General features: G+C 56.4%; 9 protein-coding genes across 9 annotated transcripts; 4 read left to right on the plus strand and 5 right to left on the minus strand.

The window, feature by feature from the left end:
• The first annotated feature begins 519 nt into the window (after positions 1–519).
• IE81DRAFT_325027 (hypothetical protein) lies at positions 520–2,249 on the plus strand. The gene has a single exon (XM_025514392.1). The coding sequence runs from the start codon at positions 863–865 to the stop codon at positions 1,979–1,981; it is 1,119 nt and encodes a 372-aa protein (XP_025368182.1). The 5' UTR covers positions 520–862; the 3' UTR covers positions 1,982–2,249.
• A 365-nt stretch (positions 2,250–2,614) lies between these two features.
• On the minus strand, positions 2,615–4,770 carry IE81DRAFT_197593 (guanine nucleotide-binding protein alpha-3 subunit). The gene is made up of 5 exons (XM_025510851.1): positions 4,011–4,770; positions 3,758–3,918; positions 3,358–3,665; positions 3,043–3,289; positions 2,615–2,963 (listed from the first exon to the last, which is right to left on the minus strand). Exons 1-5 carry the CDS (start codon positions 4,560–4,562, stop codon positions 2,921–2,923), a joined length of 1,311 nt encoding a protein of 436 aa, XP_025368183.1. The 5' UTR covers positions 4,563–4,770; the 3' UTR covers positions 2,615–2,920.
• A 2,302-nt stretch (positions 4,771–7,072) lies between these two features.
• IE81DRAFT_197627 (hypothetical protein) lies at positions 7,073–7,519 on the plus strand. The gene has a single exon (XM_025510852.1). It carries the CDS (start codon positions 7,129–7,131, stop codon positions 7,387–7,389), a length of 261 nt encoding a protein of 86 aa, XP_025368184.1. The 5' UTR covers positions 7,073–7,128; the 3' UTR covers positions 7,390–7,519.
• A 487-nt stretch (positions 7,520–8,006) lies between these two features.
• Positions 8,007–10,754, minus strand: IE81DRAFT_325029 (hypothetical protein; the record flags this gene model as incomplete). Its single annotated transcript, XM_025514393.1, has 3 exons — positions 8,007–8,719; positions 8,799–10,010; positions 10,090–10,754. Coding segments are annotated over 3 exons (2,411 nt in total), but the record flags the coding sequence as incomplete, so codon positions are not given.
• Positions 10,755–11,131: 377 nt separating this feature from the next.
• Positions 11,132–13,264, plus strand: IE81DRAFT_348727 (hypothetical protein; the record flags this gene model as incomplete). Its single annotated transcript, XM_025516290.1, has 1 exon — positions 11,132–13,264. One exon carries the CDS (start codon positions 11,132–11,134, stop codon positions 13,262–13,264), a length of 2,133 nt encoding a protein of 710 aa, XP_025368186.1.
• A 93-nt stretch (positions 13,265–13,357) lies between these two features.
• IE81DRAFT_197650 (actin-like ATPase domain-containing protein) lies at positions 13,358–16,491 on the minus strand. Its single transcript, XM_025510853.1, has 3 exons — positions 15,691–16,491; positions 15,098–15,618; positions 13,358–15,026 (listed from the first exon to the last, which is right to left on the minus strand). Exons 1-3 carry the CDS (start codon positions 16,388–16,390, stop codon positions 13,452–13,454), a joined length of 2,796 nt encoding a protein of 931 aa, XP_025368187.1. The 5' UTR covers positions 16,391–16,491; the 3' UTR covers positions 13,358–13,451.
• A 580-nt stretch (positions 16,492–17,071) lies between these two features.
• On the minus strand, positions 17,072–19,806 carry IE81DRAFT_337941 (glycoside hydrolase/deacetylase). The gene is made up of 5 exons (XM_025515522.1): positions 19,743–19,806; positions 19,247–19,292; positions 18,648–18,728; positions 18,434–18,574; positions 17,072–18,364 (listed from the first exon to the last, which is right to left on the minus strand). The coding sequence occupies exons 1-5, from the start codon at positions 19,770–19,772 to the stop codon at positions 17,331–17,333; spliced, it is 1,332 nt and encodes a 443-aa protein (XP_025368188.1). The 5' UTR covers positions 19,773–19,806; the 3' UTR covers positions 17,072–17,330.
• Positions 19,807–20,593: 787 nt separating this feature from the next.
• Positions 20,594–22,769, plus strand: IE81DRAFT_348730 (RCC1/BLIP-II; the record flags this gene model as incomplete). Its single annotated transcript, XM_025516291.1, has 8 exons — positions 20,594–20,639; positions 20,706–20,772; positions 20,855–21,321; positions 21,398–21,502; positions 21,573–21,642; positions 21,706–21,910; positions 21,991–22,303; positions 22,378–22,769. 8 exons carry the CDS (start codon positions 20,594–20,596, stop codon positions 22,767–22,769), a joined length of 1,665 nt encoding a protein of 554 aa, XP_025368189.1.
• On the minus strand, positions 22,394–24,132 carry IE81DRAFT_325035 (HAD-like protein). Its single transcript, XM_025514394.1, has 4 exons — positions 23,925–24,132; positions 23,188–23,839; positions 23,082–23,107; positions 22,394–23,001 (listed from the first exon to the last, which is right to left on the minus strand). Exons 1-4 carry the CDS (start codon positions 23,969–23,971, stop codon positions 22,872–22,874), a joined length of 855 nt encoding a protein of 284 aa, XP_025368190.1. The 5' UTR covers positions 23,972–24,132; the 3' UTR covers positions 22,394–22,871.
• Positions 24,133–25,116: the final 984 nt, after the last annotated feature.

The raw sequence follows: 25,116 nt of genomic DNA on the forward strand, positions 1-25,116 counted from the left end.
GCGCGCATGCAAAGTAGTAGTTAATGAAGAGGTTGAGCCTTCTTCCAGAGGATTATAACAATCTTGAATAGTTGAAGTCACCTCCTGTCACACCGCTGTAGCTGTCCCTCATAGCCTAAGCAAGCTTCGAGCTTTGTCAACGTGTTCGCCTGCTGCTCCTGCGCCCTATTTGGACCCTCCATCTCGCAGCGACCGACATTCAAGACTCGCATTCGGACTACTTGAATCAAGCATGTGAAGACAACGGTGTAGGGACCAGGATGAAATCAAAATGAAGCTGCATGGGCGCCAACTCAGCTCTTAATCGACCCATGCAGCTTACACATGAAATTTATGTTGAGCGTATGCATCGCAATCAAAAATGAAGCGCCAGTCAAGAGTCTCTATCACGTCATTTTTGAATTCGTCTCAAGGCGACGCTTTAGACGCGTTTATCTGCTGAGCGCGCGCCGCGCATCTGGTTTGCGCAGAACTAGACGGCGTCGGATACGTCCTGAAACCTTTTTCTTCAAAGATCCGCGGGCAGAAAGTCCGTTACTTTGTCGACTGAACACAACTGAAAAGTTTGCTCTTTTCCGGTCGAAGTGATCTGACTGATGCAGTCCCTTTGTCACTTCACGCGCTCGGATCAACAGCTCTTTTGGTGAAAACATCCTATATATAGGCTGTTTCTCGCGCGCTGCGAGCTGGTGGGTGTCTTCTCGTACGCGTGCTGCTGGTTGCAGACGACCACGACTGACTCGGGGTGAGCAGAGCGTAGCAGCACAAAGGATACACTGAAACCTCGAATGCCTAGGATTTTTCTGTCGCATCACCTCCACATACAGCAGGCATGCATCCACACAAGTCGTTGATCGGATGAATGGGTAGGAACAGAAAGCTCCGAGCTCGGCGTGCCTCCTCGTCTGGGTCGGAGAACAGGCAAGATCGGCCCAGAGCTCGAAGTCCGACATCATGCTCGGATGATGGCGAATATGGTGAAACACCAAAGGAAGACTCGGCGTTCGCTTACGCAGATCAGAAAGGGCCATCGCCAGCTAGTGACACAAAGCATCTGGATCTGCTTCCCTACCCTTTGCCCGCCTTGGACGTCACCTTACTCTTGAAGCAGCGTTCTGCCGCGTCTACAGAATATGAAGCCTCCACTGGTACGACGCTTTGGCTCTCCAGTCAAATCTTGGTCTGCTACTTGATCGCCAACAAAGTCAAGCTTGCGCGCTCCGACCGCAGCCGCTGCCGCGAAAGTCCAGATGCGCCGAGAGCCATCGAATTGGGCAGTGGAACGGGAATGCTGGCTCTCGTCTTGGCTCGGCTCGGCTTCGAAACGCTCGCAACAGACATCGAGCCAGCTTTATCTCAAGTGCTGCGCCCGAATCTTTCTGACAATGCCGAGGCTTTGCGGCTTGCTGCTGCAGCAAGCCCAAAGGGATACAGCAATGCCTTCATGACGCCTCGGAGCGCCTGCCTCGACTGGACGCAATGCCCTGCCACTTCTGATCCAGGTACCGCTCAGGCCGAGCGCCGCCCCCACACCACCCGCCATGAGGTCGTCCAGCTCTGCGCAGCGCGATGGGCTGCTCAGCTCTGCAAGGATGCGCAGGTGCCGCCACCGTGGTCATTGATCCTTTCCACCGATACCTTGTACCACCCCCCGCTCATTGCGCCGTTCTGGTGGACCGTGAAAGCACTGGTGCTGGCTTCTCGTGCGGCAGCGCACAGCAATGTCGATAGCCACGACTCGTCACCACCACCAACTCGTCCAGGTGCTGACAAAACACGCGATCCCGTCGTTCTGATCGCTCTAGAACGCCGAGACAGCTCGTTGATCGATGAAGCGCTCCAAGTCGGCAGGCATCACGGCTTCCATCTCAAACAAGTCTCGCAGAGGACTTTGAGAAAGGCTGTTGATGCCCACCTCGGCGCATACTGGGAGAGGGGGGCGTGGGAAGGAGTCGAAGTCTGGAGTTGCGCGCTTCAATGAGCGACGGATGACATCACGTCAACAAGTGGCGTGCTTGAATCTCTCTCTCTCTCAACATCAAGCGAATTGGGCAGGAATAGACCACGCTAAAGTCCCGCAGAGACAGGGCGAGGCAGCCAAGTCCAAGGGCGCAATGGAGGCGTGCCGATTTGAACCGCAATGTATATGAGCTCGCTTCTTTGCTCGTCTGGAAATGTTCATGAGAGCAGCATTTGCGATCTGCCATTAGGGACACCAAGGTGTGGAACAGCCGGATTAGTGACGATCGGCAAGGGGCAAGAGGCTGAAAGAATCGAGGCAGGACGAGGGGCAAGTAAAAAGAGGCCATTAGGATGCTTCACCATTAAGGACTAAAACAAAGGGAAAGAGAACCAAAAGAAAAAAGTCGGTTTGCTAGAAGTGTCCTTTGAGATTTCAGTGCTGGGATATTGTGGAGCGAACGTTGTGTGTATGGGTGCCAGCGGGAGGGGTATGAGGGCTAATCGGGAAGAGAAGGAGCACAAGGCATGACAGTGGAAGCGCGAGTGCGAGAACAGAAGCAATAGCTCATGGCGGGGGTGGCGAGAGATGGGTGGGGGCACGACTGACGTTGTGCGGTGAACCCAACCTTAGCAGCGACATTCGCACAGATGGCCCGCTGCGTGTAAGCCCGCGCCTTGTAGCACATGCAATACTTGTCAGCGGTCCGAGCTGAAACGCCAAGTCCCCTTATACCCTTCGGCGCTCGACCTTTCTAGTCGTCGTCGTCGTCGTCAAGGCTTGCAATCGTGAGCACCAGCGCCTTCGCTCAACTATATAGAGGAAAGAAATGGGACTGCAGGCCCGGCTCCGATAGTAGACCACATAGTTCCAATGCTTTCCACTGAGTTTCAGACTCGGTGCATGCACCGCGGAGAATCAGTCTGCGTGCTTGGAAGACTGCTCGCATCACTTGGCAAGCTACAAAATGCCCGAAGCAGACAAGGCGTTTTGCAGGATAGTTCTGATGAAGAGACGTCCATGCACGGCAATGAGCCTAGACGTTCTTGGCACGACGGTCAACTGGTCGCTTGCTTACTCACTCCTTGACTGCTGCAAAGACGAGCCGGACGTTGGAGGTATCGGTAGCTTGAGTCAAGTGGGGGTATATGCTGAGCCTCGCCCTATTTGTCTGCGTAAACCTCCAAAGGATGTATTTTGCCGCCTTGTTCACGTCTGCACCTCCGCTATATTCCGGAAAGAAGTTGGCAAGAGGTTGCCGAGGTATTTTCTGCTTGAAGATGTCGATCTTGTTCAAGAAAAGGATGATCGATGTCCTCAAGAACCACCCTGCGTGCGGCAAGACAGTGGATACGTTTGCGATGGACTCGCCGAATCAGACACTTGCAGCGACTTACGGGAGTTGACGACACTCTCGAACAGGACCAGACTTTCCGCCATCCTATTTTGTCCGCTCTCCTCCAACAGCACCTGATCATACTCGCTCAGCGCGACGCAAAAGATGATGGAGGTCACTGCTTCGAAGCAGTGGATCCATTTTTTCCGTTCTGATCTTTGCCCTCCAACGTCGAAGAGATGAATGGACAATTGTCCCATGTTGAAGCGCGTCTCTGTGATGCCCGTCGTCTTTGACCGCGCTCTCAGCACGTCGTCCTCGTTCGGGATGTAGTCGGGCGATGCTATCCGTGATACATTGTTGAAGAAACTGTTCGTCCGAAGCGTGCGTGCGGTCATCTGGTCAGCGCTGCGCTGCGCTTGCGCTTCGGCCTCGCCTCTCTTGCATCAAGTACGACTCACTATGGCGCGCTGTCCATGAGGTAAAATTCGCTGCTTCGGTCCACTACGGTAGCTACGATCGGATCTGCCCACAAGGCCTCCACAGCCTTTGCCATCGCTGGCTCCAGAGATGTGTTGGGGTCCGCATCCACCCGGTATTGCAAAATTAGCTCTGCCGATTCCTGCTCCAGCCAAGCAAGAGGGTCTGGCTCAGCAAGATGCGGCTGACCTCGTGCGTCACAACGCTCCGAGGGAGTGCCACGCCACCACTCACCCTGTTGTCAGGCACCTCAGGTTCGAGCTTGAACTTGCGCAGCGCTAGGACTATCGCCTGCGCGCTGTCCACCAAGTTCTTGATGACTGTTAATCTGTACAACATCAACTCTTCCGGTGTGTATCCGTTTTGATGGATGATCTTCATCTGTTTCACCACCGTCGACTTGCCCGACTCTCCCGCACCTGGGAGTGAGGTGGAAGGCAATCGTGGCATGAGCACTTCGCGAATCGTGGTGCTGGGAGCCATCCGACGGCTGCACCCGCACTCAACCTCCCGCCCCGGATGCATGCGTGGAGTTGGACAGTCTGCAGCTATCGAACAGCGCCAAGCCCTCCTCTCCTTCATGCGCCCATCTAAAGTCTGGGCTATGATCCAAGTCCGGGCTCTCCTACCGACTCTCAAAGCAGCGCCCAAGCAGCAAGACTCACCCAGCAACAAGATCTTGCATTCCTTCTTGAACTTTCTGCTATCCTCTTCGATCTGCTTGTCGATGTTGGTACTCCTCTCCTTTGCCTCCTTCTCCTCTGTGGACGAGAAACAGTTGCCCATGACGCCTGCTCTGTGACGGCAAGACCGAGCGTGGGTGTGTCGGCTGGCGTGCTAGCTTCAGAGCACTCGCAATAGCAGTATGGTGCCGGAAATCCAGGCACCAGGCGCGCGCGATGTGATGTTCGAGAGGGCCAGCGGCAGACTGTCTTGATGGATTACAACTCGAGTCGGACGTGCGCCAGTAGAGTGAGTGTTCGCTCTACAAACGTTCGTTGCTCCAGACAGTCGGACCCCGCTACACCAAATTGTCCTTTTGCTGCAAAAGCTGCTGCTATAGCGATGCGGTGCAGTTGCAAGGCGTATAGCGCTTCAATAAGTGCACGCCAGCTGCTGCTGCTGCTGCTGCCTTGTGCACGTGTACGCTCACAGCAGCTGCTGGGCAGATCGAGGGCCGCAAAAAGTTCCTGACTCAGGTGATGTATTCGAGACGACTTTTGATCCGCCCGCTGTTGTCTCAGATTGGGGCAACTGTGTTCGTGATCGGCAGCAGCGATCGAGGCGCGGAGATATGCTTGCTGCTGCAGTCGATCGTGAGTTTGCGATGCCACGCACGGGCCGCACGAAAGCTTCCTCTGATGGCAAAAGGTCCAAATTGCTGACGAGTGATGGCGTTTCCGGAGCCTAGCTGTCCAGCGCAATCGTGAATCGCAGGCGTACAAATGCGCCCTATAGCGAGACACGGAATTCTCCCTCGGGGGGCCCGGCGGGTTTTGCGATGATCGCGCGTGAATCGACCTCTCAGTCGTGAGTGCTCGTGCCTGAGCGCCAAGGCGACTTTGTCGTGTCCAGACAAATCACGGAATGATGAATGAGCTTCAGCAGCGGCAGTCAAGAGTAGTAGTACTACTCACACTACTAGCAGCAGTCAGAATGCGGTGTGCGTCGAGCGAGATGGACTCGATGCTTGCTGCCGTGCAAGACGTTGGCAGCGTTGCGATGCAGGACCTATGAGAGGCAGCAGCGAGTCGCGCGTCGTGATCGAGCTGCCGCCAAGTTTGCGTCCGAGACCGGATACGCTGTACGAGTGCATCCGCGATGCGGCAGATAATTGAATATCTCTCCAAGCTTGCAATTCCCGCTGCGCTGCTATGCCTGCTATACTTCGCACCACCGCCAAACCGGCCGCGAGAAGTGGATGTGGGCTGCGGGAGTGCGGATCACTCACCCCAACCAATGCGATCGAGGGAGCAGCTAGGAGGTCGACGGCCTGCGATGTCTGGATCGGCTCGAGCGTGTGCGTTGCTGCGGCTGCCTTGCTCCCAAGACGCGCGTGTCCAGGTCTCTAATGATCAATCTTCAGTCGAGACGGACCGAGCCGCAACCCGCCTAATTGCAATCGTGAAACACGAATGTCTCGAATATGTTGGCGGGCGCACCTGCAATTAAGCTGTACAACAGATGCGCGCGAGTATATAGGCGGCTAGCTGGCTGTATGATCGTGAATGTGATGCTGCTGCAACGTCTCAGAGCGGCTTTTCCCCCCGCGCACTCGATCGAGACCTGACTGCTGCTGCTGATGATGATGATGACGATGCGGTAGTCGTAAAATCGAGTGCTGCGACTCGATCCAATCTGCGCACGGCCAGAGGCAGGGAGCAGCTAGACAGCGCAAATGCGGATCAGCAGCGATGAAAGAGGCACTGTGTGGATGTCACAAGGGCGGAGCCGTGCTTAGTGAGTGTGGTTGCAGGGGGGCGTCAAAGGGGAAGCGGAGGAAAGCAGCAGCGAGTCGGTGCAGTAGACCGAGAGCTTGAAGGAGGGTAATGCGATGGAGAGATCGAGGCTGTGAAAGGGTCAGGCGAATGTCCGGGACCCCGGACGCTCTGCGAAGCGAGCGCGCAGGTTAGACCGAAAGGTGCAAAACGTGCGTGCGTGGCAGCGCGGGCAGCAACCAAGCAGAGCTATGCATACGCTCGCTCGCCTCGCGCTCGCGTACGTGCTTTACTGTACGATGTGCGCGGTGCTCAGTCAGGAGGCGGAGTGACCGGTGACGGCGGCTTAATTGGATCGGTCAAAGTTCGCCTCAGTGAGTGTTGTTGAGTGAAATGGGATCGCGTGGCGGAGAGGGATCTATGGGTGCGCTGGTCAGAACAACTTCTCGCAGCAGCTCGTCAGACTCGCGGGCTCATCACTCGCGACTGCTGACGACTGATCTAGCTGAGTCTCAATCACTCAACGCTCTCTCAGCAGCAGCAGCAGCGGCAGCAGCAGCAGCAGAGATCGAATCAATGTCCGCGCGCGCGCTGTGTGAAGTCTAGATGCGGTCAAGACGGAAGCAAGGGCTTGCGCGGGGGTGTGGCGGAGCAGCACGTACGGCGCGCGCGACGACGCGTAATGCCTTTTCGCAGCTGCTGTCGACGCGCGTGCACAGCATCAGAAGACAGAGAGGAGCCGTGAAGCGAGCCTATATAGACTGATGCTGAGCGTGCTGCGTGCGCTCGTATACAATGTATAGCTTTCAGTGCATGCCGTTGAGCTAAGGTCACAATCACTCAATAATAGATCTTCCATTCGAGCTTCACGGATAGATATCAATCAATCTGCACCGACAGACAAGGCTGTTATAATGATGCAGGGGTGTGTGCGTAGGTTGGCGGGAAAACAGCTCGGGGGCAGCATCCAGCTATTCCGCGCCTGCGCACGCGCGTGTTTTGCTGTGATCTCGTCTCTGTATAGCGCGGATACCGCCGCCACGCTCGTATATAGTTGTGAGTGTATACTGCTGCATGCGCGCCGTTGCATGGCTGCCGTTCATCCGCTCGATCAGCATGTCCGCGCCATCATGCAGCAGCAGCATGCATGCATGCAGTCACGACGAGTCGTCTAGCTGAGTGAGAGCCGCGCGCGCGGTGCAGCTCAAGACGTTGCTTAGCTTAGCGCGTATTGGCCGCTTCGGAACTCGATCGCTGCTTAGCGTGGTTATAGGTACGGCCATGTCCTGAATTCGAAAGGTGGTCTCTTATTTGCTCGGGATGGCCGAGGCGTTCTCTCTCGCAAGCGCGCTGCACGTGTGAGTGCAGTCACGAGTCGCTCTCTCTCCGAGTCAAGCGGTCTCTTCAATTGAATCTGTGACAGTGTGAGCACTCAGCAACCGTGTATTAACCTCAGGAAAGCTCTGACAGCGCATCTGAGCGAGGACTGATCGAGCGAACTCGTGCGTCTCGCGTCAGCCAGCTCGAAAAGCAGGGACCGGTCGATGCGCCCTTCTTCCCAGTTAGCCGTGCCGCAAGACGCTAAAAAAGATTCGCGAAAGGTTGCCAAGATGCATCAGAAAAAGTCTCCTGGCGTCCCGTTGCGAGCTAGCCTTCTCCACCAGACACAAATCCTCGCGCGGATCTCACCACACTTGACATGAAAACGATCCTCTCCGTCAACAGGACCACGAGCCGTCAGTGTCAGGCATCAAGCACAGCACAAGCGAGTTCAAAGGTTCAACTCGAAGCGTGAGCAAACTTCACCAGGCTGCCTCGCATTGGATTTGGTGCAATGCGCCACTACTTCTCAGGCACGCATCGCCCCAAAGAGATATTTATGTATCCACGATCACAAGGTAGGAATAGTAGATATTTGATCGCGTGAGGGCTGCCAAACGGGGGCCGTGGACAGGCGATGAAGAGCTATTCTTAGACCACACTGGAAGAGGGCTCAGCAGCGCCCTGATCGATCGACACTTCTGCCTGACTCTGGTTGAAAGAGGCGTCGTTGGCAGGAATGTTGTGCCTTTCCAAATTCTCCAATCCAGATCGAGAGGCGGAGCGCGACCTGGCCGCCAAAGGCGAAGGTGTCTCCACGTAATTGCCATCGCTCCTTCGACCCTGACCCAACAAGCCTCGGATGGCGCTTCCAGGTGTGCCCAGAAAGGAAGTCGAAGAGTCGTTGCCCACATCCGACAAGTTGCGGAAGCTCATGCTTTGACGTCGACTCAGACTCGCCCCAGCAGACACGCCAATCCACTCCCAAACCCGCTGCATTTCCCCTCGACTGCGTGCTTGGCGGACGCGACAGTTCGAGTTGGCCTCTACAATCTTGGAGACTTTGGACCAGAGCCTTTGTCGAGACTTGGCAGAGTATTCCGTTTGCAGCACGTGGTCCCTCAATTGTGCTGTTGGCACAAAGGGGTCGGGCGTGAGAACAGGATCCACCGCGTGCGCGTACTCCTGCATGCAAGAGTGAGAATTAAAGAGCAAGGATGATGTGAGCGACTGAACCTTGCAGTGTGCGCTCAGTACAACTCACCTGATCTTGAAGACGTTCCAAAGCCACATTGACCAGCTCGTGCACACGGTCGCGTTCTCGACGTGCAGACCTTACCTTCCATCGCGCCCAGAAGAACGCGGAGACGAGCGCGACTGCAGCAGCGACCCAAAGACGGATAGCACGCCAAAGGCTGTGACCGAGTAGCCGCACCTGGCAGCCCAAGTCGACTTGAGCGCTTGTGGCGAGCAAGAGTGCATTTGTTGTATCTAAAACATCGCTCAAACCTCCTGCCACGCCACCAATGCGCACAAGCTTCTTGTTGTGCTCCAGCGGCTTGACGGCTTGAGACCATGCGCTTCCACGCCAGTCCAGATCAGCGTAATCGGGCAAGGGCGTTCTGAGCTTCTTTTCTGCAGCGCTCTGCACTTCCGGCTCGGGAAGCGCAAAGCGAATTTGTGACTTGTCGATGCCTTGTGGCAAGCTTGCTGGACTCGCTTGCAACGTGGCGCGATGTGGTGGCCGATAGCCGCACAGCACAGCGCCCCGCCTTTCGCGTAGCAAGCTCTCAGCAGCTCTGCCAAGCTCCACTGCTACCTTGGCCTTCTTCGAATCGGGCTGACAAGCAGTCGACTGGAAGCTCAGAGGTAGCCACCATCGAGAGAATGGCATGTAGGAGAGTAGAGGTGGCGATGGCCTGTAGTCCGAGAGGCCGCATCCCCGCAAAGCACCGGTTGAACATCGAGCGTGATCGGGACAGGGCGCGCAAGTTGGTCTCATGGGCGCTGGCACCAGTCTGGTGTCGATTGGGCGTCGCTGCCCATCGACTACAATGTAGACGGTGGCGTCTGCTTGCTCTTTGAGCATGACAGAGTTTGTTTGACCTCCTGCATCGCAGAAGCCAACGGCATGCGAGCGCTGAACGTACCACAAGTAGTAGGCCGTTATTGCAATGAACATGACCATCACGGCACCGCTCATGATGGCTTCGAGGGCACCGTCTTGACCAGGTTTCTTGCGACCAGACGAACGCTTGCTTCCATCGACTTTGCGACTGCTTGTGCCGGAACGTGGCGCGGCGGATTGAGATGCTTCGTGGGTCTCCCTGAGGGCGTCCTTCGTCTTGGAATCGGATATGCTCTGAAGAAATGCGGGCAGCTTGGGCGTACCGGATAAGGTGCCCGCAATGGATGCACGCGCCCTCGGAATCAGACGCTGTGCAGAAGAGGTGACAGAGGAAGAGGACGGCGCAGACTTTCGGGGGCAGCGCGCGTCAGCGCCGTACATCTCCTCTCTCTCTCAGCCAAGACTTTCAGGCGCTCGCCGGACTCACCTGACGTCCAGCGCGATGTGAAGGCTTCGTGTGTGATTCTTCATGCTGCACAGAATGGACCGGTGGAGTCCTCTGCTGGAAGAAATTCCTATCGCTGAAGGAGGAGTCCGCATCGTCGACCGCATCTCGATGTCCTTCACCGCGCCGGTCAGCCTCCTCCTCCTCCTCCTCCTCGCCCGCGCGCTCGCCAGACTCTTCCGATTCACTCGTCTGCCGCTCAACCTTTCGCCTGCTCCGAGACGAGCTGGCGATCCTGGAAGCTTGGCTGGATGCGCCCAAGGGGTGGATGCCTCGGCCATCCGCTCTGACGTTGGCTCTCTCCGCCCTCAGTCGATCCAACTGGGGGCGCACGTGCTCGTCAAACGCATCCAGTAGGACCTGCTTGCGAGGTGTTCCTGGTAGACTGATCCCGTGCTCCAATAGCAGACTGCGCAGTTGAGGCACCTTGAGCTGTGTCGGGTCGAAAGCTGGCGCTAATGGATCTCTCGACACTTGATCCTGGCCGCTCCGAGCGGGTGTAGCAGCAGACATTTTTGCGGGAGAGTGTGCAGAACTGTCGCGAGTCACAAATTGCAGTAGGAAATATTTGTGTATCCCCGGAGGCGATGGAGATGGAGATTGCGAGCAACGTGAGGACACGAGTCCATCAGTCATGCCTTCCATCCTTCCTCCTTTGCCCTCTGCTCTTGCCTTTGGGGCTCGGCTCTTCTTGCCTTCGTGGCTGCTGAGTTTTGCGCCCGATGCGTGTCGTCGCGCTGCTGCGTGGGCGCGGTGTGTGGAGCAAAACCACCGTGCACGCGTTGCGCGAACTCAGGCGAATCACGTGTTTGCTCGCGTCGTTGGCGCGCGCGGAGCTGATGCGTGGTTGGGATACGCGCACACAGCATACATCAGCAAACGCGCAGCAGTCAGTCGTCGTCGTCAGCACTCACACTCGGTGGACTTCGACCGCGCGCCTCGAGGAGCGACAAGCACCGTCACAACTTTTGCCATTCAGGGACCCTGATCAGACGAGTGCTACGTCTGTCGCTGCGCATCGGAGATGCAGCGGAATTCTGGTACAGCGCGACGCTGCTCCTCAGCCGGCGTCCCAACAAAGTCCTTGTGCCTCTCCTGGCTTCGAGCGTGGAGGGATGAGGCGGCGGAGAGGCGCTCGAGCTCAGCGCGCATCTACAACACGGCCTTACAAGCCCTCAAGAGCTGTCCGCTCTACGAGCACGATGCGCATCCGGCTCAGCTGATGTCTCTGGATGCCGTAGGCCCAACACTAGCACAGCGACTCGCTGAGCAGCTCAAAGACTGGTGCAAAGACAACAATATGCAGATGCCGGCGCGAGCCACCTCATCGGCGCAAGCACGACAGGCTAGCTCCTACAAGTCGGATAGCTTCCAGCGCAAAGTGTCTTGGGCGGCTTTCTCAACAACGAGCAGCGGATCGAGCGAGGATGAAAGCCGGCAAGAGCGCACGGGAACAGGACAAACGCAATCTGTTGGAGCACAAGCTCGCCAGCAGAGCGCAGCTTCTAGCAAAAGCAAACGAGACGCGGATGCTAGAAACAGAACATCGAAGACGGCAGCAGCAGCAGCAGCACCGCGAGATGGCAGCGCACCGATCAGCAAGCCTGTGAAGCAATACATACCCGCCCATCGCTCCGGTGCGCACGGAATCCTTGTCGCCTTGTTTTCAATGACTAGGGAAGTGCCGCGGCTGGACGACGTAGCAGCCTCAAGTGATGATCGCCAGGCTTCGTGTTCCCTGCCACCCTCGATGAAGCGCACCAAAGAGCCCGTACCATTCAGCTACCTCTCCAAGCAGCAGATCATCGATCTAGCCAAATCCTTCTCGGATGCGTCTTATGAGCAACGAGCTCTCCCGCCTGCAATGGCACGCGGACCCATCAGCTTCAATACGGCTTGGAGCGCCATGAAGACGCTGATTGGCCGAGGGTACGTCTACAGGACCGGCAATCCGCCTCGCTTCGGACTGAGCGCCCTTGGCTTCGAGGTAGCCGAGCAGTGTGCTATCAAAGACGATGTGCAAGCAGGGCAGGCAATCTCGCTGGAACAAGGCTTCGAAGGAGAAGAGAAGCTGCCGATGGTGAGTGCCGCTGGAAAGGGTCAGCGCGTACAAGCTGCAGGTCAAGCTGGACCAGCGAGAAGCGGCAACACCAAAACTTTCTGCTTCACGTACGTCGATCCGAGCGGTGCCCACGTTCTGTATCGCAATAAAGCAGCAGTACGCCTCAGCGATGTGGACTACACTCCCCTCTATCGCATCGTCTATCCGACGGATCAACGGGACCACGTCTTTGTCAAGTCTTGTCTGGATACGGCGTCAGAGGAAGCCAATGTGGAGCGGAGCGGCGACGTGGAACTGCTGGAGGGCTGGGTCAGAGAATCTGCCTCGAATGAGAGAGCATCTGGCTTAGCGCCATCCACGGCTCCATCACATCGGGGGTCACTCGCGTCTTGCGAGGACATCCCGTCGATACCCGCTGGTCAGCGCGGCGCTGCTGACAAGGAATTGAACGCGGAAAGGCTTGCCGCAAGGCCTGCAGCCAGCATCAACGCCGGGCGCGCGTCCTCGGGACCGGGTACACAAAGCCTCACATCCAGGAAGCACGCAGTAGCAGTCAGCGGTCGCACGCGTAGCAATCCCAAACGCTCCCGCAAGCGATCGAAGATCTCTGCTTCGTCATCCTCATCAGACTCGGAATCGGAATCAGAATCAGACGGACGTGACATCGAGGAGGAGACGACGACGACATGTGCTTCACATCAGCCTAGCAAGCGCGCCAGTGCTGCTACTACAAGTGTGCTTCCGCACGGTGCAAGCAAAACCGTCGCACGAATGGCACGCAGCAATACCGATCGGTCGCGGAGGAAGCCACTGTCGCCCGCAGCCAAGGCCGGTACAAGCCCTTGCGCGCCTTGCCTTCAGCTGCTATCCTCCAGTCCACCCGTTCAAGAACAATGCGCAGAACAATGCAACTCGTCTCCACCTCCTCTGTCTTCGCTCTTGTCGAACCGTTTTGCAAGGCAAGCACTCCGACCAAAGACGCCTTCCGACAACACTCAGCCTGCATCTCGGCGCTCGGCAAGCGGGAGTACGGCCAGCAGTGCTCAGAAAAAGCGCCGGAACTTTTGCGATGCGGAAATCATAGAGCTATGTTGAGCACCGAGTCAGAGCAGGCGCACCTCGAGCGCTTACATCATGAACCACACAGAGCGCATTCCCCGATTGGCGAGCCTTTGACACTCGGTTTGTATGTCATCGACACAAATTCCACGTCTACGGAGCATCGCATTCCCTTTTGCGCCAGAGTCTCTGAAGTGAGCATCCTTTTGACGAAGCCTGCCATCTATAGCTCCGTGTGCTTCTGAGTAGGGTGAGGTTGTTCTGGTTGCTCGGGCTCGGGCTCGGGCTCGGACGCGGGCTCTTGCTGGCTGGGAGGAAACATCTGCTCGCTCTCTGCTCCAGGGCTTGCAGATGGTTCTGATGGAGGCGGTGCAGCCGAAGATTTTTTGGGCGGTCTAGTCTTTGGAATGCGACGCGTGGACAAGCGCTTGATTGTATCCCTGAGCTTCTTTGCGCGCTTTTCCAGATCCGCAATCTTAAGTACGGGGTCGTCTTCCAAGCTCAACTTGGCTTGCTTCGTCTCTCCATCCTTGTACCACTTCTCATCCTTCTTGAGCTGCGCTTCGAGCGTGTCCAGATCAGCGACCGTGTACTTGCTACCTTGGCCCGCTGCCAGAGCTTCCGTGAGATTCTGGCGAGCTGCCGAGACGAAAGCATGCGTGTCTTGCATTGCCGACGTGAGGCGGGTGATTGCAGCTGACCGACCTCTCTGCTCGCTGATACGCTTCTCGATTGGCTTGATCAAGTTGTCGAGCTGCGATTGGCGTGTTTTGAGCTTGGGCAGATCAGCGACTTCTCCGTCCCGAGAGGCGAGCCATTCGGCAAGCTCATCGGCCTTTTTCGAAATTGCCTCGCGCTCCTTGGGTTTGCTCGCCACGCTGAAGCCTTCGTCGTGCACAATGTCACGAGCACGGTAGATGGAGGCTTCCAAAACGTTGCGAGCTTCCTCACGAGCGACTCTGCTCTTCGCCTCGGTATTGGCGACGTACAGTCTGTCCTTTGCGTTGCCCAAGTCCGTTCCCGAATACGGTCTGATGCTTCCCAGCGGAACGGCGCGACCGACCAGGCGAATCGCTCTGTTGGTCGGAAGCGCTTTTTTTGATTTTTTGGTCTTGGCAGGTGCGGACGAATTGTTCGCAGCAGCATCATCGGCGGTCGTACTGTTGGTATCCAACGCACCGTCTTCCTCTTCCTCGTCCACCGCATTTGCGCCAACGTTGAAGAACGACTTTAAAGCTCCAGCAATACCGCCGGGCTTCTGTGTGACGTTGAGCCAAACCGCACCAATGCTGTAGGTGCCCAAAGGCTCGCTGATGATCGTGAGGTTCAGATTCAGGTCGACTTGGTCAAGTTCACCTCGTTCCTTCAGACCGGCCAGGTAATTGTCCGTCTCCACCACCTCGAAGCGGTAGAGGTCTGCATCGAAAGAGTCGAGCTTTGGGGTGACGGATCGGTCGTACTTGATGTCGAGACTAAAGTCAGATGCTGCCTCTTTGCCACTATAGTGTCTGACATGCTCCGTCTTCTCGAAGCTGCCCGAAGGGTAGATGATCTCTTCCTTGCCGTTCGACTCGCGCAGCACTACAGGGTAGACGTTGCCGTCGAATGCGCGAATTGCTTTCATGCGGAATTGCGGGTTGAAGGTTGCACCATAGAACGCCGCACCCATGACAGCTGCCTCATCTGCATTCACGTTTTGGGCGATCTTCGAGTCCGGAATACCAGCGGCACGAAGGGCGGCCTGTACGAAAGGCACTCGCGACATTCCGCCTACCAAGACGATGCTGTCCAAGTCGCTCTGTGGTGGGAAGGCCGACAAGGGGTTGAGTTGTCTAGACTGCATCAGCTGTGAGGAGCATTGAGACTTACGATTCTAAGCTTTGCGGACTTCAGGGCATCTTGCACAGGACTGGCAAAGAGGTGTGTCAAGCCTGCAGCTTCCACCAATCTCTCCAGCTCCTCTCTGCTGAACCTGCTTCTAAAGTCAATCTCCTCTGCCAAACCTTCTACGTTGACGCTAGCCTCTACATTGGCGCTCAGCACATGCTTGACCCGATTGGCTTCCTTCAAAAGCCGAGCCAGTGCCCTGGGTTGGGAGCGCAGAGGCTTCTCGAGGCGATTGCCATGCGTCTCCTCGAATTTGTCAGCAAGCGCATCTCGAATGAGCGTGTCGACCGCAACACCAGACGCTTGGCGGTCCCAACCAGCGGACAAGACGTCGACAATGACAGCCTCCTTCTGTGTGCTACCGATGGACAAGATACTGTCGGCTTGCACGAGTCTAGTGCTGAACTCCACGATCGTTGCACGAGCAGATCCAGCTCCAGCGTCATAGAACAAGTGCTTTTCGCTCTTGGGAAAGGTGCGTGTCTGCGCATAGTTCACGCCGACTGTGGGGGGATGACCAGAATGGCTTTAGCGCAAGAGCAACATGGCTTGCGCGAGGAACTGATCAGACTCACCAGCAGCACCATCGCTCACGAGCCGAGGCTCAAAGCCTGCGATTCTCGCAGCGTCGACGATGGCGTGACGTTCAGCTGCTGTCCAGTAGACTGGTACGGTGATGACGACATCTAGCCCGCCAAAGCTTCCGACAGTGCCTGGATAGCTTCTCCTGAACTCCTCTCCAGCTGCCTCTTCGGCCAATTCTCGCGCGTGGCTGAATTGTGCCGCCACCAGCTCCTCTACCGCGTACGTATCGGGACCACTAGCATCGTTGGTGTAGTCGGTGGCTCGCTGGACAGCACAAGTATCGCGTGTGGTCGGAATCAACTTGGTGCCCAACAAGCTTTGATATTTGGCGCGCGCATTCACGTCGGCATCATCAAAGGTCCGACCCAGCAAGAGCTTAGCGTTGATGAAAGTGTCGCCTGGAAATCGGGTAGCCAAATTCGAAGCGTCTGTTCCGAAAAGTCGTTCTTGCTTCTTCCAAGCGACAGCTGCAGGAAGCTTTCGCTTGCTGTCTCGACTAAGGACAACGTCGAACGGAACGCCGGGCTTGACCAAACTGATCTTGATGGACTCTGTGCCGTAGTCGATGCCCACCACACCCATGGCAGCGACGCAAAGGTGACTCAGCATGTAAGCGCAGCTCAAAGCCAGAGCCAGCACCATGGCCACGAACGGCGGCCTGCCAGTCCGCCGAGTTGTCATGACGGCCATGCTTGGCTTGGAGGACTGACTTGTGCGGGTGAGGTCGTGCAGATCAGGGTGAGTCGGTGGAGCACTTGGGGCAGCGAGATGCTAGATGTTTGTTCGGAGGGAAGCTGAGCTGGTCTAATCTTGAGGCAAGGCCACGATTCAGACGTGGGTGATTGATGCTGATCAGAGCTCACGTCGATCGCCAACGCCGAGCAACTCGTGAATCACAATGTTCTCAAGGGCGTGCAACCGTGCGTAGAAGAAGCCAACTCACGCATCAGCACCTTCGTGCATGGCAGCCGGCGCATGCTCCACGTCACGCCTGCTTCGCTCCTCGCGCTCGTGATTCGCGTGACTTGCTGTCCCGCGCGATACGCGCTTGGACACCGCGAGTCCTTAACACGTGTAGTCACGAGTACGGTTTAGGAACCGCACCCATTCTTGACTCACAACGACTTTCGTCTGTTTGAGGCCCCCTTTCTTTTGGGCGTCTGTCTTCAGCAGACAGGATCTAGAGCTATGCTATCGACGTCTAGACAGTCTTGAGTCGATTGCGGATCGTCATTTTCCCACTGATCATGTCTATGCAGTGAAGCCACTCGGCGCACCGCTCATCCACGCTCGACACGCACATCCAGGGTGCAACTGCGAGAAGCGCGCCATGACAACAAAAGACGCCTACATTTCATCAGCTCCCAAGTGGGCAGAAATTGCGGCCTCGCCTCACAAAGAATGTCAGAAAGCACGAGAGCGAGGGCGTGTCAAATTCATTGTCCAAGTGCGGTCATTTACAAGCAATCTGAGCGCACAAAGTCGTGCATGGCCCAGCAGAGGCACGAGAAGCTGCAAGGAAAAGTGATCAACGCGTGCAGATAGGAGGGGAAGGTTATCGAAGCGAGACGACAGCACAGCTGTATCTCGGGATGCATCTTCGAACGGTAATGCTCGTTGCAGAACACGCTTAAAGAAGCATAAAGGCGCTAACAGCACCGAGAGCGCTGACGGCGACGATGGCCTTGCCTGCTCTGTTGGACGAAGCGGCGCTCTTGCCGCTACCAGTGCTCTTTTGACCTTGAGCACTAGCTTGCTTGTCACTGCTAGACGTGCTACCGCCAGTGGAGTCACCAGCGGCGGCGGTGGCGCTCGCAGCGGCCAGAGGGTCGTACGAGGCAGATTGAACCTTGATGTCAGTGCCCGAGGGAATGCCCTTGGGCTCAATGTCGCCCGAAATGTAAGAAGCAAAGTTGGGATAGGTGATGCTCTCTGGGTAAGGGTTCGTCTCGTTCATGCAAGCAGTGATGGGGACGATGTGCTTGAACTTTTGCTTGATCTGCGGGTATTGCTCGATCATTTCTGACATGGTGCCGTTGTTGAGCTCGTGTGTAAGGACGATGTTACCGGTAGTGTCTGACTCCTTGTTGATGATGGATGCGTAGTTGGCGTCGATGCTAGCTTTGGGCAAGGTGCCTGCTGGGATAGCCTTCCAGTCGTCCGTGTCGTCGGTCCAGATCACGGTGCTGAGACCGAGACCGGTGGCGATGGCACGAACACGGTCGTCCGTGTCACCGTAAGGAGGCCTCCAGCAGCGAGGAGTGACACCGACAACATCCTTGATGGCCTTGGCAGTGTAGTACAGCTCAGAGAACACCTGGGTGTCGGACAGAGCAGTCATATATTGGTGCGACCATGTGTGGACACAAATCTGGTGACCGTCGACCAAACCGCGCTGGGCTTGAAGCGGCCAGTCAAGAATGTTGGAGCCAATGTAAAACATGGTCGCCTTTTGGTTTTGTTGCTGCAGAAAGTCGTACAGAACTTCTTGAGTGCAATTGGGTCCGTCATCAAAAGTTAAGCCCCAAGTGGAAGGCTCAGGGCATTGGTATACGTCGACAGGAATCTTGGGGTGCTTCGGCTTCACGCAGTTGTCGAAAGTCCACCAGCAGTCGGGGTCCGAGTGATCGTAAGTCGGTGTGAAGCTGGAGAAGTCGCCGTTGGCTGTGAAATCGTGCTTGGAGAAAATCAGTCACGGCGATGGAAGGCAGTAAGACTTTCGCGTCTACTTACGGGTTCCCTTTGGCTTGATATCCGCCGGGATGATGTTCTGACTCTGGATGTTCTGCCAAACGCTCTGAGCAGCGGAATCACCGGGAACGAGGTCGGCAGTCTGCCAAATGGTAGGGAATTGTCCCTTGATGTTGGCGACCTCTGCGTCGAGCGATTGATAGTGTGAGGGACGTCAGCCGAGTAGAAGTACTTCGGATGCAGCACGAGTACTCACCGGGAATGGAATAAGGTGTGCACGCCTCCGTCTCGCTCTTAATCTGAGCCTCTTGTGCTTCGTTGGTAGGAGCGGCAGGTGCTGGGGAGCGACGAGCCACTGGGGTCATGCGAGCCCCGCCGACATCGTGTCCAGCAGCGTGACGTTCGTACAAGTCCAACGGGACGCCTGCTTTGGATCGCTTGCCCAAACGCGGGGAGACACCCATGCCGATCCTGGCTTCGGAGCCAACGACCGCAAGCGCCAAGGCTGCGCCTACAATCGCAGCAGCACGCATCGTGGCAATGACAGTTGAGGTGTGTGTGTGCTGAAATTAGGAGAAGCGCTGTGCTGAGAACTAATAGGGTGTGTGTATGCAACGAGCGTCGAATCGTTAGTCGTGAATATGAGACAGGTTGTGGTGTGGATGGTGGTGATTAGTGAGAGAGGGGATCGCGAGGAATGCGTGTCGACCGGCCCGGGTATCGTCGCCCTCTCAACGAAATCAAATATATCATCCTCGGCAACTCAGGCGACGGCTGACTGCCATGCTGTACCGTTCGCGCAGCTGCACTTCCCTTTTTGCAAACCACGCGATCCAACCCCGAGCCATGATTGACTGACATCTCGAGGCGGTGACTTTCGCTGCGCCGGAAAACACCGAGGCTTGGGCGATCAGCACGATTTCCAGTTTTGAGTGCGTCATCTTCTTACTGCTTCCCTCTCATTGTGCTACCACGCGCGCAACACCCAAATCAAATGGATGCGCGAACCGACCGAGCAAAGGAGACGTCGGCCTGTCGGCGCGTTGGCGTGCGCACAGCGAAACCGAAACGAGTCCAGCTATAGGATGCAAGATTTCCATAAATGTCTGACTGACGCAGAGGACACGGGGTCAGCAGGCCTCCTGTCAACGAGGCGGCTCAATCGGCTGGTCGCCCCTCAAAATTCAACGCCTCACTGCTGCTCAACTGGGTGACGGCGACTGACCGACGTGCCGAAGCGTCGTGAGGAGTTCCGCGATGCCGCCGGCACATAGTGCGTGATAGCTGCTACTCCTTTGACTGCGACGTTCAGCGCCGAGGGAGGTGGAGGGAAGGCGCGTGTGTGTCGTACGATGTGGCGAAAGGTCCCTGCGGCATGCATGGCGGATGCAGACAATGCCGAACTTGCCGCTGAGATCTCTCCATGATTGATTCGAGTGAAGCAAGAACACAGTCATCGTGAATCCATCAGTGATCAGTGGAGTCTCGCTGATCGGCAGCACCGGCGGCAGGTTCATCTCCCGCGCTAGCCTCGGCAGCGATTTCCCCTCTGGTGATATTCACGATTGCTCATGTCGAGCCTTCTGCTGCAGGTTCGCATTCACTATTGTAGCGCGGCTGCTGCATCGAGCGCATGCACTCTGCGTGATGTGTCCTCCTCAACGCGCCTCGGCATCTCCTGCAGCCTCGACCGCGTGCCGGCCGAGGGGCACGCAACATGAGCGGACCCGAGATGTAGACAGACTCGAGACGATTCTGACAAGACGACACCTTCTCTTGACCTCGACACGTGGTTTGGCAGCGCGCTCAACGCGTCACGCGTCCTTTGCTCCAGAAACGCGCCCACTTTGAACCGCTCCGTCACGTCGAAAGCGCCAAACCGTGAGTGAATATCACAGGTGTCGCGTGCGGACAGATCTCTCCGGTCAAATGCGGAGCATCTCAACACATCTAGCCATACCTATATACCGCGTACACGCAATTGCGCGGATTTTGCAAGCCCGTCTATCCGAATCGGACCAGGCAAGCGAGCCCCAACGTCCCAATATACGTAATTTTCGCCCAGCCGCACACGGCACGGCACACCGCTGCTCTCGGAGCGAGGCGAAGCGATTGCAGGTCATTCGGTCATACAGACTGGACAGCCCAAAGCCGATCGAGTCGAGCACTTCCTCGTGAAGTGTGAGACCCTCAGTCGCGATCATGGCCTCCCAAACAGAAGTCACAGAGCCGCCATCTTGGGGTCGGGGTGAGTGTTTGGGCCTCGACATACCTGCTCAAGATCCTGTTGCTCACCATTACACGATCCTCGCAGTGCTCATCGCTGGCGGGACCGATTGGCCGAATCTGGGCAGAAAGGGGCTTAAGCCTACGGATGAGAGGTGAAGCGCGCTTGCAGTAGCATGTAGCTCCGTGAGGTTCCAGGCTGACAGGACCATCACCTCCATCCATGATCATCGTCAGACCTGACCTCAGTGCGCCACACATTTTACGGGCCGTCTCAAACATTCGCATGAAGCGGGTCTTTTCCTCGCACTCTTCCTGCCACGCGTTCTTCTTGTCGGTATCGGGCGATGTCTGGGTGATTGGGCGGAACGAAAAGGGTCAATGCGGCCTGCCGAGTTCTACAGTCAGCATCGATGCGCCCACCCGACTGGATCGGAGCAAGCATTTCGCTCCTTCACTGCCGGCCGGAGCTCAGGGTGACATTGTTTGGGCAGCCACTGGCAGAAATCACTCCCTCATCGTCACTCGAGCCGGCACCCTGTACTCTGCTGGCGGTAATGCGATGGGCCAGTGTGGTCACGCGATTGGGGATGTGAATGGCTTCAAACGCGTGACTGGTGGCCAGTATGAGAAGGAAAAGGATCCGTTGGTCAGAGCCTCGGCAGGCCTTACCTTTTCAATTCTCCTCACAGAGTCCGGCAAAGGTGAGGCTAAGCGATTGGCAGGTCCCGCGTGTCGTCGGCGCTCACCGCTTTCCCTTCTCCCTGATTACGCTTCCAGTCTACGCACTCGGCTCCACAGAGAAAGGCCAGCTGGGCAACGGCAGAACAGGGGAGCATTTCATATCGGGCAACAAATTGGCTTTCCAGACCTTTACCGATCCGCGTGAGTTCAATGCCTCGGACTCACTGCTCGAATCGTTCAAAAGCTGATGTTTACTGCGTTCCGAGATCAGTCCCTGTCAGAGGAGTGCTCGCAGACAAGAAGATCGTCGATGTCCAATGCGGGCAGCAGCACTCCTTAGCGTGAGTCTTGCGCTGTTCTCCCTTGCACTTCATACACACCATCTTACTCGAAGCTATCCTTAGCCTCGATGCGGACGGCTACGTCTACGTGTGGGGCTTTGGCGGCTACGGAAGGCTTGGTTTGGGCATGCAGGCCGATCAATTGTCACCAACCTTGGTGCCACAATTTGCCAGGGACAATGCGGTACTGCGAGCCAAAGCGATCTATGCAGGACCATCGTGCAGTGCGATCCTCGATAGACAACACATGTACTATCTCGCTGGCAAGGTGAGTCTGGGGAGCGTACACTGTCAAGCATTCACGACATGGGCAATGCATCGCTCAAATCGCATGTCACACCCTTGCAGTGGAAGACTTCGGGCGAAGGTGGTGCAGGTCAAGGCTACATGACTTACAAATACTTTCACGAGCTCATGGGTGTGCATTGTCTCAACGTTGCTCTTGGAGGTGTCACGCTACTTGTCACCGCATATGAGCCTGATGCTGGTATGCGCGCAGACTGCGATGCCACGATGAATGTAGTGTGGGGACAAAATGCTGCAAACGGAGAACTGGGCCTGGGTCCGGAGAAGCCCCGCAGCGCTACCAAGCCGATCAGATGTGAGCCGCTGGACAAGGTGTCTATCTTGGACATAGCTGCAGGCCAAAATACCACGTACTGTGAGTCCTCTGGGCTATATTTCCGCTCCATTCTTCCTAAGCGCGCGTCTCTCTGCTTCGTGCCCCCCACCCAGACATTGCCCGCAATCAAGGAGAAACGTACTCCGAGCTGCCGAGATTTCCAGAAGTCGTGCCGTCCTCTGACCACTGTCTCAAATGCTCGCGAGAAGAGTCTGCGCAAGGCAGCGAAGACGTGTTGCTGGAATGCGAAAAGTGCGAGAACCCATGGCACCTCAAGTGTCTTTCTCCGCCTTTGAGCTCCGTGCCTGAGGGCGAGTGGCACTGCCCCAGCTGCATCGCGGAGGCCGGGAACGCAGGCGATCTGGGCGCGGAGGGCGCCACGGATGACAAGAAGGCCGTCAAGCGAGATGCAGGCGAGGAGGAAGATGACAGCCTACAAAGAGGGACACCCAGTAAGAGAGCACGAGGAGGCAAAGCGGGCAGAGGTGGCAAAAGAGGAAAGTGAAACGCCGCCCTCCTCCGCGTGGACCTCGCACGATCCACCGCCAATATATCGCAATGCCAATTTGCCCAAATGTCATTCGCTTCCGCAAACTCGAAACCTCGGTCAGGTACGCAGCGCGCGCTCCAAAATCTGCTTGGCTGCATCGTCGAGGTTCGAGGCGATGATGTCAGGCTCCCCGTAAATCGCTGAGCTCGCGTGGAACTCTTCGTTCCAAACCCATGCTGTTTTGAAACTGGACGTCGGAGGGGCAAGGTCGTGTGAGCAAGACTTGTAAGCGGTGCGTAACCTCGCGATTCGGCGGAGCAGTCTCACCCTGCTTTCTTGGCCGCGAAGAGATCCTGCGAGAGGAAGTGGGCGGGTCGGATGAGCAGAGCTTCGACTAGAGCGATGTGGGGCCTTCTGCCTACCTCTCACGTACCCATGTATGCGTGGCTACAAACCAGAGGTCAATGGTTTGCGGCTGTCTGCCTTGCGTCGCTCTCTGTCTCACCGCCTCGTACACCCTAGCATCCGGCTTGGCCACCTCGATTTCGTCGCACGAGAACAAAGCCGTGCCTCGGTCTTGCTGCTGCTTTTGGATGCAACCCTGCCCGAGAGCGCCTTCGAAGAGTTTGGAAGCAAGTGCGAGACCGCCATTTGTCGCGCCCCACACTTCTGCGTGTGCGGCCTCGTACCGCTTCCAAGCCTCGAGCATGCCGGGTCTGGGTGTCAAGCGTCGCAGTGATGACATGATCTGAGACACTTCGTCGTCAAAGCCTTTGACATCTCCATTAGGTCCTGGACCCTGCAGAGCCCCGCCTCGACGCAATGCATTCGCGACATCGCTCGTCGCTGCTGCTTTCGGCACTGACGCATCTGTTGGTTTCAAGCCAGCTTGAAGCAGTATCCTCGGAAGGGTGCTCTTGAAAACTTCGGAGAATGGCATGTATGCGTTGTTGATGCTTAGATTGAGAAAGTCACGTTGCGCAGCATGATACCAATCCATGATGATGAGCTCCGGCACAATGTCTGGCTGCGAAGACAATTGATCGGAGAAGGCCTGACGAAGCGCCGAGATCGGTTCGTCTAGGCTGCTCGGATGCCATCAAGGACCCGCAAAGCATCAGCTAGAGTCTTCCGGCCTGCCGTCGCGGAGCACATGAGGCAGGAACATACCTGAAGAGAGTGCCCAGCACGTCGTGGACAATGACTGCTTGAGGCATGTTTGCTATTCACACAGGGGGGGAACTGTGGTGTTGTTGCGTATGCGAAGAGTGTCGACATCCAGCAGCAGGACACGGAGGGAGAGCGGTGTGCAATTTAACAAAATTGAGCGTGCGTGCATTCACGTGATTGGAGCCTGGACGCTTCATCGCGATCCTCATGAGTAAACAAAACAAGTACCGTAGACATCAGTCAGACAGTCGCAGTGCACGGGATCCAGACGGGCATGTGCCTGTTCGCGATTGTGGTACGATTCGTGCTTCACTTGCTGGTGTGGAGGGGTCGGAGTGGGCACCCCTCCTGCCGGTTTCGCCGCTCATGCACTCAACATTTAATTCAAGACTCACGTGACTCGCGTGCTGCTGCATGGTTGCCGCGAGACGTGAGACTCATCAAAAGTCACGAGTCGTGATGAGTCTACTTCGCTGTGAGGCCCTGATGCACAACGAAGCGATGAGAGCCAAAGTCGCGCGGCTCGGCTCGCTCCTGCCCGGTAGCACTGAGACAGGGGTTAGGGTCGAGCATCGATCTGAGACTCAAGAGTCTCGAGGTTTCGACGAGTCTTGAGTGAGTCCACGACTTGATGGATCTGCAAGCAAGACCATGCGGTAGTTCTTGCTTCATCAGGTTCTGTGGTCATTCACGTGATTGGCAAGCATCTTTTCCACGAACGTCTTGCTGAGCTCGTTGTGTCCGCCTGGAATTACCCTCATCTGAATTTTGAATGGCAGCACGGTAGGCAGCACAGCCGCGAATCGAAATCAAGGTCGACCCGACTCGTCGCCTCGATCATCATGCAGCATCTCGCACGCGCGCGCGTGCCGCTTGCATCAGACGGACGATCAAGGCTGTCGTGTGTGCTGTGCAGCAGCAGCAGCAGCTGCTGCTTGCCGCGTCAACAAGGTGAAGTATGCAGATGCAAGGTGGCGTTTCAGCCTTGCTGCTAGCCCATCTTGGAACAAAATTGCGTAGGCTGTGTACTAACCTGCCTTGTATGGACAAATCATAATCACGAATCAAGAATCTGAAGATCACGAATCGAATCTTTGAACACCATATGAACCTTCCGCTATAGCTGCTTTGGCCGAATCGACGGTCAGCCAAAAGCCAGAAGAGTAATAAGTAGTGTGAGTCAGGAGTCGAT

The sequence above is a fragment of the Ceraceosorus guamensis genome (genome assembly GCF_003144195.1).
Source record: "Ceraceosorus guamensis strain MCA 4658 unplaced genomic scaffold IE81scaffold_51, whole genome shotgun sequence".
Classification (NCBI taxonomy): domain Eukaryota; kingdom Fungi; phylum Basidiomycota; class Exobasidiomycetes; order Ceraceosorales; family Ceraceosoraceae; genus Ceraceosorus; species Ceraceosorus guamensis.

Coding starts and splice junctions, on each gene's coding strand:
- IE81DRAFT_325027 (XM_025514392.1), top strand. CDS start 863: ATGGGTAGGAACAGAAAGCTCCGAGCTCGGCGTGCCTCCTCGTCTGGG.
- IE81DRAFT_197593 (XM_025510851.1), bottom strand. CDS start 4,562: ATGGGCAACTGTTTCTCGTCCACAGAGGAGAAGGAGGCAAAGGAGAGG. Junction 3,919..4,010: donor CTGAGGTGCCTGACAACAGG/GTGAGTGGTGGC, acceptor TGGCTGGAGCAG/GAATCGGCAGAGCTAATTTT. Junction 3,666..3,757: donor CTCATGGACAGCGCGCCATA/GTGAGTCGTACT, acceptor TCGGACGAACAG/TTTCTTCAACAATGTATCAC.
- IE81DRAFT_197627 (XM_025510852.1), top strand. CDS start 7,129: ATGATGCAGGGGTGTGTGCGTAGGTTGGCGGGAAAACAGCTCGGGGGC.
- IE81DRAFT_197650 (XM_025510853.1), bottom strand. CDS start 16,390: ATGGCCGTCATGACAACTCGGCGGACTGGCAGGCCGCCGTTCGTGGCC. Junction 15,619..15,690: donor CGTGAGCGATGGTGCTGCTG/GTGAGTCTGATC, acceptor ATCCCCCCACAG/TCGGCGTGAACTATGCGCAG. Junction 15,027..15,097: donor AGTCCGCAAAGCTTAGAATC/GTAAGTCTCAAT, acceptor TTCCCACCACAG/AGCGACTTGGACAGCATCGT.
- IE81DRAFT_337941 (XM_025515522.1), bottom strand. CDS start 19,772: ATGCATGCCGCAGGGACCTTTCGCCACATC. Junction 18,729..19,246: donor GTCACCGCCTCGAGATGTCA/GTCAATCATGGC, acceptor GTCGCTCCCCAG/CACCTGCCGCTCCTACCAAC. Junction 18,365..18,433: donor TATCAAGCCAAAGGGAACCC/GTAAGTAGACGC, acceptor ACGATTTCACAG/CCAACGGCGACTTCTCCAGC.
- IE81DRAFT_325035 (XM_025514394.1), bottom strand. CDS start 23,971: ATGCCTCAAGCAGTCATTGTCCACGACGTGCTGGGCACTCTCTTCAG. Junction 23,840..23,924: donor GTGCTGGGCACTCTCTTCAG/GTATGTTCCTGC, acceptor GCATCCGAGCAG/CCTAGACGAACCGATCTCGG. Junction 23,108..23,187: donor TTGTAGCCACGCATACATGG/GTACGTGAGAGG, acceptor TTCCTCTCGCAG/GATCTCTTCGCGGCCAAGAA.